General features: G+C 37.5%; 2 protein-coding genes across 2 annotated transcripts in view; one reads left to right on the top strand and one right to left on the bottom strand.

Moving 5' to 3' along the window:
• TNNI3K (TNNI3 interacting kinase) overlaps nucleotides 1–16,435 on the bottom strand; it is a 282,262-nt gene that overhangs the window by 70,665 nt on the left and 195,162 nt on the right. The gene's annotated exons all lie outside the window — the stretch shown is intronic.
• LRRC53 (leucine rich repeat containing 53) lies at nucleotides 1,176–14,666 on the top strand. The gene is given in 5 exon segments (XM_060088965.1): nucleotides 1,176–1,263; nucleotides 3,582–4,159; nucleotides 4,161–4,374; nucleotides 8,976–9,473; nucleotides 12,340–14,666. Coding segments are annotated over 5 exon segments (3,705 nt in total).

The raw sequence follows: 16,435 nt of genomic DNA, 5'->3' as shown, positions 1-16,435 counted from the left end.
ACTTGTTGAAAGAAGGATAGAATTAATAATTTTATGTTTTTTTTACATTTTATTTTATTTTCAAACTATTTTTTGTATGGGTAGAAGGTTTTTATTATAATTTGCTTTAAGTTTTTTTTTTTTTAAACCGATCAGGGAATACATTATAAATGGCCTTTTTTTGAACAATAAATCCAAAACGGTGTTAATATTTCATTGGAGGGCTGAAATAATGGTAAAAATATGATACTTACTAAACACTTAGAACATTTTATCTAACTCATAATGCTCTGTAATGTAGTCATTTATTATTTCTATTTTAAACATGAAAAGGAAAAAATAAGAAAAATTAAATAATTTATCTAAGATAGTATAGTCAGTAAATAGGAGAGCTGAACTCAAAGCTAGGTAGAGCTTCTGATCTTAATGCTCCTTCATTCTCCCTCTCTATCTGTGGCATCTATATCTGTGAAGAATAATTTCATTGTAAATATATGTTTCAGTGCCTGAGATTAGGTTCTGCATACTAGAAAGAACACTGAATTTGGAGTTAAAAGACTTGGTGTTAAATACCTAATAGCTATGTGACTTTGGATGGTTTATTAACCATTCTGAACTTCAGTTTTCTCAGCCTCAAATTGAGTTGCCAAATTAAAAGAATTAAATAAGGTAATGTATTTGCAAAAGCTCAACAAACTATTAAGTGTTTTACAAAGTAACTTAATTTTTTAATAATCTATATTAATGGCTGTGCCTTGGATGTGAGTTCTCTGAATTTATGGTCAAATGCTTTAACAGTTCAGTTTGTTTTTTTGTTTATTGTGGGTATACATATATATTTGTTGAAGCATAGTTGATTTAAATATTATATTAGTTTTAGGTGTACAACATAGTGATTCAATATTTTTATAGATTTTACTCCATTTAAAGTTATTACAAATCATGGCCATATTTCTCTGTGCTGCATACTATATCCTTGTTCCTTATAATGGCTCAGCTTAAATTCTATTCAAATTAAGGATTTCAGCAATTTATCTAGCATCATGTAAGAACCCAAAGTGCCCATTAAAAAGCAGAAATCACCAAAATGCCTCATGAGCTGAATATACTGAAATCCCTGGGTAATAAATGCCAACATTATAATGTGTATTGCTCTCTACTTTCCTTTCAGGTGGATGGCTCATGTCTTTGCCATTATGCTGTGGTTGGTGGCAGCCTGCCCTGCATCATGTATGGTGTGCACCAAAGATGTAACCCTCTGTCACCAGATAACCTATATAGTAGGTAATAAAACCAGTAACTCTAAAAAGCAGTGTTCAGTGTACCTGACAAATTCATTGCTATGCCTTTCTTTGTACTGACTAATCTCTCGGCTCAGCCTGAAAGAGGTAAACTTTAAAAGAGCAAGCTTTCTTTAGTGACTAAAGATTGATAATATTATTTTATTTTCCTGTTCGTCCCTGGTGGTCTCAACCAAAACTATTTTAAGACCTTCAGAGGTAAGTGAGATATTTTGCTCTTATAAAAGAATACCACCATTTTATTGTTACACACTTTTTTTAATAAAATAAAAAATAGATCACTTTAATTATATTTTGTCCACACTTTGTGCAGATTTGAAACCTACCACAGGCTGGAAGAAATATCAATGAATCAGGAACCTGAACTGCAATTGTTCAGCATTAGTAAGATTAAGTGATGTACCAGCAAAAGAGATTATTATCAAAGTGCATCTAATTTTGAAAGTGTAGTCTATTTTTATTGGTAGTAAATGAGCTGTAGAAATGCTAACAAGATACACTGCCTGTATTCATTACATATTGCTTGCTTAAGTCAACAATTTAATAAGACACCTTATTAACAAATTTGAGGAGAATGTGATTTACATCCTGATATCCAAGAAGAGATAAACAAGCTATAAACCGTGCCAATGGAAAAATATCAGAAACAAATCTAAGATCAAGTGGAAGAAAATGAGTTCTTTCATTTATAAAATCCTATGACCCCATGAGAATTAAGAGGTAGATGGCATTGTCATTCCTGACAGAAGAGAGACAGTTTCAAGGCTAGTTGGTTGTATACTGTCTCCAATCTGTATAGAAAACACTTAACAAACACTAAAAACTCCCATCCTCTCAAATAGATCTGACTTCACTACATTTTTTTTTGATCAGAGATAGCTGATGTTTGTAAGAAACAAATATTGCTCACCTGCATTGCTGCACCTCTATATATTCCTTCTCATTTACAAAGTGTCACATTTTTGAAGTTAGATTTCATAAACACAGAGACTTAAATGGATGATTTGCAAGTGGAACCTGTCTGGTCCTAGACAAGAAGTAATTGACAGAAACAATAGCCTGCTCCCTCAGAGTCAGAAATCCCTAGAGGACTGAGGATCCTTAGAAACAAAACTCCCTCAGCCCATATGAAAAACAATGATGAAAGGAACAAAATGCCAAACTGGTTAGAATTAATAGAATTCAAATAATCAGTAATAAGTACTAAAAAAATAACACCCCCAAACAAAAACCCCATGACTTAAGCTTTCTCATGCTACGGAGATGGGAGCAATTCTTCCAAAAGAAGGCACTGTGGAAATCCTTTGTCTTTTACATTTTTTTAATATCTTTGTTTCTGTGATGTAGTCTGAATTTCATAAGGGAATTGTGATTTGCTTCCCCATGGTTGATTGTTCTAATATCACCTGTAGACCTCCCAGGGACAATGGACTCTTCCATCCTTATGACACTGTCATTTGCAGTCAAAACAATTTTAGCATGATAAAGATGTGTTACAATAACTCCTGATTATAATACATCTTTATCGAGTTAAAACGCTTTGATTTCTAATGACAGAGCAGTGATAGCTCTGGGGTGATTATAGTGAAGGGATTTAACAGTTGGAAGCCCTGAGTACCACCTGTCATCACATGATGGACTTCATTGGAGGGAACAGATATTAGACAGGAGGCCAAGATGATCCAGACTATAATGAGAACCCCACTGACAGATCCTCAGGTTGTCTGGAGAGAACATAGGTCCTTACCAAGTTGCCAACTTTTAGCCTGGATCTAAAAAGCAGAAACCAACGGTCCTTCTCACTTCTCCCACCCCAATCCACACCTTTATGGTTGAGAGAAAAGACGATTGGCTTCACAGCATAAATATACATTGCTTGTGGAAAACTGGTTAGGAAGCTCAGACACAGGCTCGGCTCTTGAGTGACTCTGTCTTGGGCCAGCAGGGCTGGAGCAGGTCAGTACACAGCCTCACAGAACGAAAGCCTGAAAAGCCACTTTCGAAAAAACATCAATGATGATAATCTAAAACAATGAATTAAATTTAACATCTAAAGAACAGATGGGTTTGTGTTTCTCAAATAAACATGTCATGGTAACAAAGAATATAAAAATCCATCATTCTGATAAAAAGCCATCTTCCCCTTAAACTGAGAAATCAGAGAATCATTTTCATTTTGTTTGTTGTTCTTACCCAGGTGATAGGATTGTGCTCAGAGAGTATTGATTATCTCTGCTCTCCACTGTGCTCCCCTCCCACGTGTGTGTACTCGCTTCTAGTCTGTGCTTTTCTTCTCCACAGCAGCCCCTGTGACCACGAGGGCTTTAATCATCACGGATGGATATCTCTCCTCTATAGAGAGCACAAATCTGTTCCTCTTGTTTAATCTTGCTCTTCTCTCCTTGAGCAGAAATGGCATCCAGGATGTTCGAGAAGACGCCCTGCACACCCTTTCAAAGTTGCGGACGTCGTGGCTGGAGCACAACCAAATATCCAGCTCTTTGCTTACCGATCACAGCTTCAGCAAGCTTCGCAGTCTGCAGGTGCTGGCACTTAGCAATAAGGCTCTCCGCGCCCTGCAAGGGTCTTGGTTCCGAAACACCCGGGGCCTGACCCGGCTACAGCTGGTTGGGAATCAGGTCACTAAACTGACAGACAGTGCTTTCGGAGGCACAGATCTCCACAGTCTCAGGCATCTGGATTTATCTGACAGTTGTATTTCCTACATTGGGAAAGATGCCTTCCGGCCCCTGCCTCGACTACAGGAAGTAGTCCTGCAGGGTGTTTTTACTCCACGGAAGCAGTTAATCCTTCTGAGCTTAGATAAGAACCAGTGGAGCTGCACTTGTGATCTCTACCCCCTTGCCTGGTTCTTAAGAAAACTACATAAAGTCTTCTGCTCGCACGCACAGGAATGCCAAGGACCTAAATTGTCAGCCATCCACAATGGCTGTGGCCACTGCAAAGAGTGTGCTAAGGCTGTCTGAGACTAACTGCGATTCCAAGGCTGCCAACCTCACTCTGGTTCTAAAGGACAGAAGTCCCCTCTTCCCAGGGCAGGATGTGGCCCTGCTGACTGTCCTTGGCTTTGCAGGTATGACAGGGAGAATTGTGCCCAGCTTTTCTCCATATTCTTGACGTACACTAAATGATGCCTTTCTTAGGCAACTGGGGAACCTTTCCAGGGCTTGTAGAAGGGAGAGGTTGTCAGTAGTGTGGGAGGATGTTAGTTGATTTGGCATAGGTTGAAAAAATTACCTGTTGCAAAGAAGCTGTCTAACATAGAGGAAAGGGCCTTGAACCCGGATTCAAGAGCTCTAGTCCTGGTATAACTAGCACTGTGATCTTGAGTACATTAACCTGCTATTCAGACTTCAGTTTTCTTGTCTGTAATGAGGGAATAGTCTATATTTCAGTACTGGTCCATTCATTAAGATGCTGGGAGATAGGGGTTTAAAAAGTGATGAGACATAGTCTATTTCCTCAAGGCACTCCCATCGGTGTGCTTCTCTGTGGTGGAGTGTGAATCAGTGGGCTTTACCAAGTGCAGGGGGAGATGCTATTATGACAACCAGGTGCATCCTGCTCTATAGTGCTTGTATAGGTACTATAGAGCTTATACAAACTCTATAAGCTTATACAAGAGCATATATACAGCTTATACAAGCATGAGCTCCACAGTTAGATTATCCAGGTTTGAAACCTGGCTCTGCTCTTACTTGCTGCATGACTTGGGCAAGTGATTTGCTGCTATGTGCCTTGGTTTTCTTCTATTTGGGGATTTTGAATTCTTTTAAGATTTCTGTTTGTCTAACTTGTTCATAAATTTGGCGCATTACCCCACCCCCCAACTGACTAAGGAGAGGATACTATTCGATCCTTTAAATTTTCTATGGTAGTTAAAAAAATTTTTAAACTATGCATCAGCTATTGTTACATCTCACTGGATGAATGATCTAATGTGATGCTTTGTGGCATTAGTCAAAGATGAAATATGCATGAGATTTGTCAATATATCTAGATGTTTGTATGCTTTCAGTGCATGGTGAAATCCTTTTCACCTGTGGGTAGCCATGGTGATGAGAAGTGTGTGTGTGGGGGGATGTGTGTGTTTGTAGGGGGTTCCCCAACACTGGAGGACCAGAGGCTTGCAAATGGCACTCAGGACTGAACTGATATACTTTGAATATGTGCCATAAATAATTATTCCATAGCAGGTTTCCAGTGAATCACTTGAACATCAGATTTTTAGCTCCTTTTAATCAGGATAGATGGAGACCAGTGTCAGGTCTAGACAGTGAAACTACCACCAGCAGTAATCAAATTCACTTGGAAGTGAATTCGAATTCTCTCAGGAAGATAAATTGTTTTAGAAAATGTGTAACCATGTCAGTAATTTTACGTGCTAAGAAATATTTTACCACAAAAGACAAAAGCACTAGAGCAACAGAGAGTTTTTCCTTAAATGTGTTTCTTAGAATACTTAGTATCTTATAGGTATCTTTTATGTCTATTTTTAAAGAAGATTTTGCGAAGTTAGCAACTCTTCATTAGTGTAGAGATAGATAAAAATTCTGGAAGGTTCCAAAGGCTTTGTCAAAATGATAGGAAGCTTAACATGTTGATAAATTATGAATATTATTACATTCATGTTAAGTTATTGTGTGTGAAATTACCATAAAAATGTACCTTTCATTGATTAATTGTTAAAGATGCTGTTTTAAAGCGAGATTCCTCTTTAAAACAGCTCTGACTTTTGATACCAATTTACTCCTTTGAAGGTGCTACTCCTGAAGTGAAAGTGTGGTCAATAATCTATTCCTCTAGATTGTGGGAAAAAGACTTAGAACTAAAATTTGGCCTCTGATTCTAGTTTCTTCTTTGGCTATAGATAAATCATCACAATTCCAAGGAATATGTAAAATCATATTCAGTGAATTTAAAACTGATAAGTGGCTAATTGGTACCTAACGTCTTGACACTTCCTATTCTGTGAACTGGAGGATAAAAAGAGAAAGCTTTCATGAAGCTCTAACATTTCCAATTCTTCAATGAAATTTTTATCATTAATTTTGCATTTTTGTTGTCTTTCTAACTCAGAAATATTCTTAGAATACTTTTTAAAAATTGCAACAATGCCCACAGCAATGAAAATTCAGCCATCTTCTTGATAGTAGGTTCAGCCTACCTACGAGCTTCATCTGCTATTTTTGCTCTCTGCAGTAATAGAAAGTGACCATACCTGAGTGGTAATGTGACAGGCATAGCTCTAGCATCAATAGCGGGAGAGTGAGTGGCTTCTCGCGGTTTGGACACAATTAACTGAGAAACTTTATCCCATAATCAGATTACACCTACTCTCATTTCAGTGGCTGATTCATGCGTTTAAGAAAATTTAGGTCTTTCTTTCCTTTATTATTTGGTTTAGTAACTGCATCAGCCATACAAAGTATTCTCTTAATGATTTGGTTTGGATTTTTTTTCCTAACAGCTGAGGCTTTTAGGATCTAATAGGACAATACCAAGCCTTGAAAGCAGCAGCAGCAATTACAACCACAATAACATATAACAATGACGATTCACTGAATCTTACTATATCAAAATACTGTATTAAATATGTCACATATATTATCTCATTTGATCTCTGAGTGGTATTAATTATTCCTGTTTGACAGAGGAGGAAAAATAAGGCTCAGAGAGGTTAGAAAATGTTCCCAAGAAAAGTATCAGAACAGAGCTTTGAATCCTGAGTTTTCTTACTCCATGTAAGAGATATAGAGATGTTTCTAAAATTTTATTATTTTCATGTTTTTAACATTTAAAAACCAAAACGTTTTGAAAAACCCAGACTCTATGATTTGGCAATTAAAATGTTCTGATCTAACTTTTGCCACTACTTTTAAAAAACATGGTGTTTTTAATAGAGATTTCATAATTTCAATATGTTGTAGCACTTTCCAAGATTGTATTGTTGTCAAAGAAATAAAAATGGTAAAAATGGGCTTAAAACGTTACGATCTGGTAAGCTACAAAAAGGTTAGCAGATTTTGCCAGAAACTGCTATTCTATTTGGTTAATCTTCATCTTTAACAGAAAAAAATGAAACAACTATGCCTGACCCCTTCTCTTTTCTTTCAAGTTTAAAAAATATCATCACATTTTCATTAAAGTTGTCTGCATTGGAGAGAACCAGGCATAGTGCAATAAAGGAGTCTAGAATGCTGGTATCATCTTATTCACTGTCCTCATCTCCAGAGTCAGGAAACTGAGTTTTCCAGGGCAACTGACTTGCCCAGGTTCACACAGCAAGTTATAGGTAAAGCTGGACTCAGAATGCAGAACTCCAAACTCAGTCTATACTGACACCATGTCCTCCTGATCATCATTTTGGAGATTTGTAAGATGAGACCACTCAGTGCTTTTCATTATTAGGATTCATAAACAGAATTCCTTCTGTTTATTTAAGAATATTCAATAAACAACTCTGGTATGCCTCCTCTGTGCCAGTGTTGAGAGCACTGGAGATACAATATCAAATAAGACTGAAAAGATCCATTTCCTCATACTGCTTAATTCTAGCAGGGGAGGACAGACAGTGAACAAGCAAATGAATGTGAACATAATAATTTTATACTGTTATAAGTGCCAAGAAAAAAGGAAATCACTGTGTCAGAGAGAGAGTTGGGTGTAACTCAGAGACTTTGGTATGAGCTTTGGTTGAGGATGCCGTTTGTCAAGATGAGAAACAGTGAGGTAGAAACAGGTTAGACTCTGCACTTGAGTTTGAGAAACACTGCCATTTACAATGTTATTTAGAGGATAAGCTAGCCTATAGAGAGCATGAAATGACAGTACCAGAAATTCTGAGATTAGATGTCAATAATTTTATTGTGGTAGTTCAAAGAAGGGAGTGATCTTCGCAAGATGGGAAAAAAATAGCAAGAGATTTAGATTTTAAAGGATAAATGAAATTCAAATAAGCAGAGATAAGAGAAAGTATTAGAAGCATCACAGAGAATACACAAAGGCTTAGAAGTACATTTTAAGACTAATGAATTGAAGAGTTTGAAACATAGTGTTTGAATGTGGGAAATGATAAAAAATGAGGCTAAGAAAGAAGGTTATGGCAAGATTATACTGAGTCTTGAATGCCAAGGAGTTTGACCTTTATGCTAATAGAAGCCAATGATGTATTCTGAGGTAGGGGATGAATCTTTAGAGGTGATTAAAATTTGGCAATAGCTTGTAGAATATTTTTTCTTTGGGGGGAGGAGGTTACTATACATGAGAATTTCAGGGTATATGCTAAATGTGGTCTATTTTTATTGACTATGGGATTAAGAAATAGGAAGTTTCATTTCCCATAGGCAGAAAAATAATTTTAATACAGGAATTATTTTATCTTGAATGAATTTCAGTCCATGAAAAAAACCCCTTTTTCTGTCAAACACATTCCAGATGGTATTGTTTCTTATAATTTTTAATCGATACAAAGAAAGATCCAACTTGGAAAACAGAACAATGCCGATTAAATATCCTCTGTCTGGACTAATATTTTTCCACATAGTGAGAGATTTCCCACCCATTTTGACACCCTTTAAGCCATTAACCTTGATATTTGTGGATTTCACATTTGATGATTTATATGTTTCTTCCTATGATGTTATCTTTTAATAGTCTCTCTATTTGTCACAGGAGCTGTTGGTCTCACTTGCCTGGGTTTAGTTGTATTTAACTGGAAACTCCAACAAGGCAAAGCAAATGAACACACAGAAAACCTTCCTTGCAGAACCTTCGATGAATCCCTGCGTGACCATGAGGCAAGAAATTACCACGCTAAGGGACACTGTAACTGCCACTTAACTCAGGAAAACGAGATAAAGGTCATGTCCATTGTGGGGTCCAGAAAGGAAATGCCGCTCTTACAGGAAAACAGCCATCAAGCAGTACTGGCCTCTGAGTCCACAGCCCTCAACCTGAAAGGGAAGGGCCATGGGGCAGACAGCACTTTCTTCTGCTTTGGTGGCAGACTGCTGCAGTCAGGATGTTCAGAGCCTCCTGGGAATATGGCAGCTTTTAATGAAGCCAGCTTACGTACAAGATATTGTCCAAAGAGAGTTGAAAACCTGAGGAATCGTGAGCCTGGGGAAGTCCAACCTCAAACTCTACCACAGCATGTAACAAGAATAACAGGTGAGTTGTCTTGTTTCAGAAAATCCCACTCTGTTTAAATCCCTGTGAAAAGGTAGCCTCCTTTGAGTTCCTCCAAAGAGAAATGCCATAAAAATCATCATGGCACCAGCCTATTCCTCTCCTAAAGATACTGGACATGTATCTGTGTGTATGGAGTGAGGTGTAGATGAACACTTCCCAACCTCAGGAGCTGAGAGTACACCTTGTGCCCATCGGCAAGTGAATTTTGTGACCCAACACCTAACAATGTTTTTTTTTTGGGGTTTTTTTTTTTTTTTTTTTTTTTTTTTGCGGTATGCGGGCCTCTCACTGTTGTGGCCTCCCCCGTTGCGGAGCACAGGCTCCGGACGCGCAGGCTCCGGACGCGCAGGCTCAGCGGCCATGGCTCACGGGCCCAGCCGCTCCGCGGCATATGGGATCCTCCCAGACCGGGGCACGAACCCGTATCCCCTGCATCGGCAGGCGGACTCTCAACCACTTGCGCCACCAGGGAGGCCCGGTTTGTTTGTTTTTAAGAAGCCTTTTAAATAGCAATAGTGCTGTTAAGATTTATAGGAGGCTGAGTATCAGCTTCTATTCCAACATGCTTCGAGTCTAATGCCAGTTCTACAGTAAGCAACCTTCCCAGAGCATGACATGTTAGAAGAATGGGCCTTCTAATGTTAGTGATTCATTTCAGGAATGATGTCAAGACACATACTTTGCTTGCTGAGCTGTCAGGGATGATAACTTCCCAGTTCAGGGAAAGTCAGGACTTAATTCATTGTCCCATGTTGGGAGCCGAGTGAATCTGGCTGTGACATCTACCCACTGTACATGGCGATGTCAATATTTAGGTGGAGGCAATGAATTAAATGTCTTCCTTTTTCTCCCTGAATGGTAAGGCAATGCTTTCAGGCTCAACAGTGAAACCTTTGACAGCTGCTCTGTAAAGAGCTTCCTGTCGTTTATTTGAATTGGTTTACAACAGGCAGAGCTTTCTCTCAGAATATGAATGACAGAGGTGCTGCACCAAGAAATTCTTACCATGGGGATCTGGCCCTAAGGATGAATTTGGGGACAACTGGAAAAGAATGAAACTGTATGTTATTCCATATGTGGTATAAAGCAGGATGTGAATTTATGCCATTGCATCCCCCAGACTTCAGATCTTACCAGTTTTGGAGGCCTGCTTTGACTGAAAAGAGGAATGGCTAAGGAAGAAAACATCTGCCATAGAAACCCGATCGGATTGGTTTTATTTTATAAAGCAATAAGCACTTAGCCTTTCAATAGAATCATACCTTAGGCAGATGTTTCATTTGAGCTTTGTCCAGAGCCTTCACTTCTCTGTGGGAAACTCCTATACTAAAGGGAAAGTGGTCTCTTAACCATTTAAAACCCAGTCTCTTGTTTCACACAAATGCTGGTTTGTCAAATCAATACAATTACTTTTAAGAAAGACTTGAAATTTTGCTACACGCCAGGCATTGTACTGAAGCTGGAAAGGACAGTTATTGGAGAGAAAACGTTCAAGACCACACCTGCTCCAGAATAGAAGTCTGTAAGAGGCAATATCACTCTAATTAGGGCTTCTAACTCAGAAACATAGAATTACAGTATGTCAGGGGTAGAGGAGATTTTAGAGGTGATCTAGTCCAATAGCTTTTAATATTCATCTTTGAGCCACAGAACTCTCTTAGAATATGTTAAAGGCTAGCAGTTCTTTCCCCAGAAGAATTTTATACCCACATAAAGTTCCCACTAGTCTAATCTTCTGATATCCAGCGAGTAAATGGCTTCTTCAAGGTTACTCAGAGAGTTGAAGTTAGATCTTAGATTAGAACTGGATGCAAGTTGGGGATTATTTCACCTCTTTCTTTCTACCACTGACAGGAATACTTCTTTCTTCCTTTGGATAAACCAATTTCACAAAACAAGAAAAAGTACACTGGTAAGATGTAATTTTAAACTTAATATGCATTGTGGAAGAGGATACAGTTTAGTATCAGACAGACCTGGGTCAAATTCTGCCATATCATTTAGCTGACATGTGACTGGGAGAAAACATGCAACCTCTCTAAACTTGGTTCTTCCTCTGGAAATGTGCTAGGAAAATAGGACTTGTCCAAGGGATCAGGTTTCTTAAATGAAAAAATGAATGTACAATATTTAACACAATGCCTACCTCTTATGCTCAATTAATGGTGAAATATTACTAATATTTTTGTCATTAATATTATTTAACATGTATCATTAATAAATATTGTATTAACATGCACCATTTAAAAGTCTCAGACAGATTCTTTCAACACAGACCAGGCCATAGTCCAAAACACATATTCATTTAACAAATATTTAATGAATAGTAAGTGATGCCAAGTAAAGCAGATACAGACTCTGCCTTATTGGAACCAGTAATATCACAAGTATTTCTCTGTTATTATTGAGGTTATTATCTGCTTGAAACCTATATATTACTCAATATTTTATTTTGTTCTTCCTAATATTTAGTCCCAAGTGGTAAATTAATTGAGAAAAAAATTACTATAGCCACTTGGAAAGAATTTAGATATTATTCATATTTAAAACTAACCTAATGGACAACTAATCTAAAGATTTACAGCTATGAATATTTTTATTTCTAATTCCACAACTTTTAAATCAGCATCACAACTGATTAAAATGTGGCCATAAAGAGTGCCATTGCAAACACACCAAACTGCCAAATGTCCCTTGAGGATTTTGTTAAAAATTAGGAAATTTTCAAGAATTGCCATAATCAGAGAAGTCCTTTTTGCACCTTTCATAAGGCTTCTAAGCATCTGTTTGGTTGGGGTAGTAAAACTCTGCTCAGTGTTAAATTCCTGCATTTATTGTTCAGCAGATATCAGCAGTGACACATTTAGTAGAAGATATGCAACATCCGCTTCAGCTTTGGCAAGAGAAAGTCTTGAAAAGCATTTAACAAATGAATCATGGCAGCCTCCAATAGAAAAAAGACACAATGGCTTACAACCACACAGGCTGAGACATTTTATTACAGGCTCATCATCCAAGCCTTGTGAGCCCGAGGAACACTCTGTACAAAAAATCTTACAAAAACATAGATCAAAATATGATGATCCTTGTGGGCTGTTAACACGAAGCAGGCCTGGGTATTTGCAGCCAAACAGTTGTCTCATCTGTAAATATGTGCCCTGTGATCAATTTCAAGATTATGTGAAAGAAAGGAAGCCAAATCGTCGAGAACTTTCAAAGCCCAAGAAAGAGCAAATCCAAATTAACAGAGCAATAGAAAAATTCCTCATGAGTGAGGACAACAAGGAGTTATCAACAAAAGTCAAGAAAACATATTCCCCTAAGAGGGTTAGCTTCCATCATCCAGATTTAGTAGAAAAAAATAGTTTGGTGATGTCATCCAAAACATCAAGCCATTGGAAAGAGCAGAAAAATCAAAGTAACCACCTGACCAACTTGGATCTCAAAAAATGTAGCAATCCTCAGGAGAGAAACAAAGGAGGAAAATGGCTTACTGATCCACAAATTCTGCAAAAGAAGAGAACCAGTCAATCTGACTTCAAAGGGAAAATTAAAGGACAAAAGTTAAGGATAAAATTAAATTTAAACCCTTTTAGAAAAGTTAGAGTCCATCCAGAAAAATCCTTTCCAGAATTCCCAAAAAAACGCAGACAAGTGTTGTCACCTTCTAATAAATTCTCCAAAGTTTCTGAGAAGGAAGCCAAAATAAACCTTGTGTCCTCTGCAGATTTTCACCAACAGTCAGAGAGTAACATCTATGTTAGATTCACTGCAAAACGGCTGCCTTTCAAACATGCCCCAGAGCAGACCCCATATTACAGAAAAAACATTAAAAACGCTCCTCTCTTCAGTGCTGACAACTTGCCAGAGTCCAACCAGAACTCTATGGAAGGCAACTGTCACCTTACTGGTCATACTCCTGATGGAAACCCATCAACATTGTGTCAGCCAACACCCACTGTGACTGAACACAGGCAGTCACACTCCCCCATCTCAACTGAGCAAATGGGAGGTGCAGCTCACCTTGCACTGGGCATTCCTTGTTATTTACCAGCGACTTTGGAAAACATAAGAAGGGATATTTTACCATCCCACCATTCTAGGGGGGCTACTGACCAAGGGGCGACAGAGCCCACTGAAAACATGGAGCAGGACAAATCAAAGACCAGTGAGCTAAACCAGTATTTTTTGTCCCTGGGGAATCAAATCCACAGGACTGAAACCTACAAGGAACATACTTTAGATCAAAATCAAACTTTACAACATGTAGAGCAACTCTCAAGTCACGAACAACTTGGAAACGAAGAAAAAACGTTAATGACAGAACCCAAAATATCACATCCAATTGTGGAAATTTGTGTTATGGGGGAGGGAAATGATGTAGAAAAGAAACGTCTTAAAACAGAAACTTATGATTCCTCTCCTATTTCCCGGACACAATCCAAGGGCAACTTTACATTTATGAAGACAAATTCTATTCCATACCAAAATAAAAGAGAGCTTCCCAAGGATATCAGTACCTCTCTTAGTACTCAAGCCATCTGGCCTCTAACCAATAGTAGTGAAAAAGGAATTGACAGCACAAATGCATTGCCCAGAGATGACGGCACTGAAGCACTGGAGATAAAAATAGTAGGGAAAGAAGAGAAAAAAATGTCCGATGAAAGCAAGGCAAATTCTAGTATGTTAATTAGGACCACACAGATGACCTTAAAGGGCACCACAAAAGAAAAGCAACAAACTTGGGAGAATGGAAAAAGTGAAAAACATATATTATATGATTCAAACTCTGTTGAGGAGACTATTACAGCTAAGGATTTGAGAACGACGAGTTCCCATGAAACCAAAAATAGACTACCTTGTAGTGAAATAGATCTTAAAATTAACAGCAATATGCATGATTTGAGAGAAGTTCAAGATTTTCAAACAGATAAAGATAACAGTGCACATAAAGAAAGTGCAATGACAGGGGAGACATTACCAGAGTTAAAAGACATTAGTTTTGAGGCAGAAAATAAGGTGTCTCTAATTCTTAGAAGAATAAATGAAGCTGAAAATTCTGCTCCTAAACCTACATTGTGTCCACCATCTGCTGAATACGTTAATTCATCACCTTTAGAGGCAGAACAAAGTGAACAAAATAACTCAAATAATAATCCTTTTCTACTTTAGCTTTCTTCAAAAGGACACACAAACACTCCCTAGCCTTTGCATGCATTTCAAATGCAGTATTTTTGGAGGAAAAATCCTCAGTAACTCTTTGTTATCAATAAAATAAAAGTACACAGTTGAATATAATGCAAAAATCAAAGAGCCACAAGATATGTTTGACACAATTAATTGAGTTTGCTTCTCTAAGGAATGGGAAAATGGGAAAGAAGAGTTGTGCCTCATCCTGGAAAAGAAAACAAACATTAAAAAAAAAAAGCCTTAAGCAAATGAAAGATTAAATAAGAAAAAGTACTTGAGCAGATTTACACTTGATGATTATTTTATGGAAATTACTGTACACATCTCAATTAGTGGTATTACAATATTGCTTTTGACATAGATGATTATATATTCATACTTGTGCCTGATCTGTTTTCCTAATTATGGTATGAAAATAAAAATTGAGCTTTGTTTGTTAACTGTAGTCTAGCTGATATGCATATTGGCATATTTCAACCATTTGCGACTGTTCTATTGACAATTATGCTAGATCCTAAGTAGAAGTCTTTAAAAACTGTTATTTCTCTAAGAGAAAAATTTGAGGATTTCCAGAGGTAGTAGACCATTTCTGTAAAATCTGTAAAATCTTATAAATCCACTAGGTGGAGATCTCGACTTCAATCATTTTAGAACAAATGTGACTTCAAAATCAACACAATAGCTCCAGAACAAAAGGAATATTAACAAGCTTTATTGCCAATTGTTATTAACTTAAGATTTTGAAAACTAAATAACCCATTAGCATGTAAGCTTTCAAGGCTTGAGCTCTTGAGTTTGGCATGCCACTACTGTTTGGTGTGAGTATTCTTCCTTATGCACAGGAGAGAAATATCTTTATAAATATTAGATTTAAAAGCCATAGTAGAATAAGCATTTCTTATTCAAAGCCACACTTATTTGAAAGATAGAGGTATACTCAATATTATCAGTGATATCCTAGTAAAATGTTGAAAGCATAACATCATGGTATAGAATACTATAATATTTCACATTTTCTAGTGGGAAAAAAGGTCACAAATGCAACTAACTTTCTCTTCTCCTGTCTCTATATCAAAGTCTCTATATCTTTATATCTACATGTGGCAATATTATAAAGCTTAAAAACTATTAGAACAATGTAAATATTGCTTACATGCCCCCCCATTTCCTGTTTTCTTTCCTATTAAGAATTGGTAGCAAATGACAACTTTCTTATTTTGAAAACTTCCTAAACTTATTATCTCTCTTCTTTCCCTGGATTCAAAATGTTCTTGCTTTTAACTCCAACTCCTCTCCCCTCCCTCCTCGAGCTCAACTCCTATGCCATCTGTCTGCCTCCCCTGATCCCACTTCCTTTCATCAAGCACCTTGGAGGTAAGAAGAGCATCTGTACCAACTTTTTCTTGCACATTAAGTTTACTGTATTCTAATTGCCAGCTCCCTCAGTTTTGTAGAGCAGGTTACTCTTTTTCTCTGTAACTATCTTTCTTTTCCCTTTTCCTATTTTCTTTTAAGCACCTTCATTTTACTGCAGAGCTGTTAGCTTTGTTTGTCACTGCCAAAAATGTCCCTCATATCTAAAGGTTTAAAAGTACTCTGTTCACTAGCTTTCATTCAGAAGGCAGTGATGACAGTTCTCCTGGACTCTTTCCTCTCATCCACTTCCTAAATCCGGTCTTTTCCCTCCTTCTGTTATGTTTCCTTTGAAGTAGTTCTCAGACTTACCCCTGCGCCAGAATCCCCATGGTAAC

Source organism: Mesoplodon densirostris, chromosome 2 (assembly GCF_025265405.1).
Source record: "Mesoplodon densirostris isolate mMesDen1 chromosome 2, mMesDen1 primary haplotype, whole genome shotgun sequence".
NCBI lineage: Eukaryota > Metazoa > Chordata > Mammalia > Artiodactyla > Ziphiidae > Mesoplodon > Mesoplodon densirostris.
The sequence above is the reverse complement of the archived record's forward strand: the minus strand, read 5'-3'. Positions and strand labels throughout refer to the sequence as shown.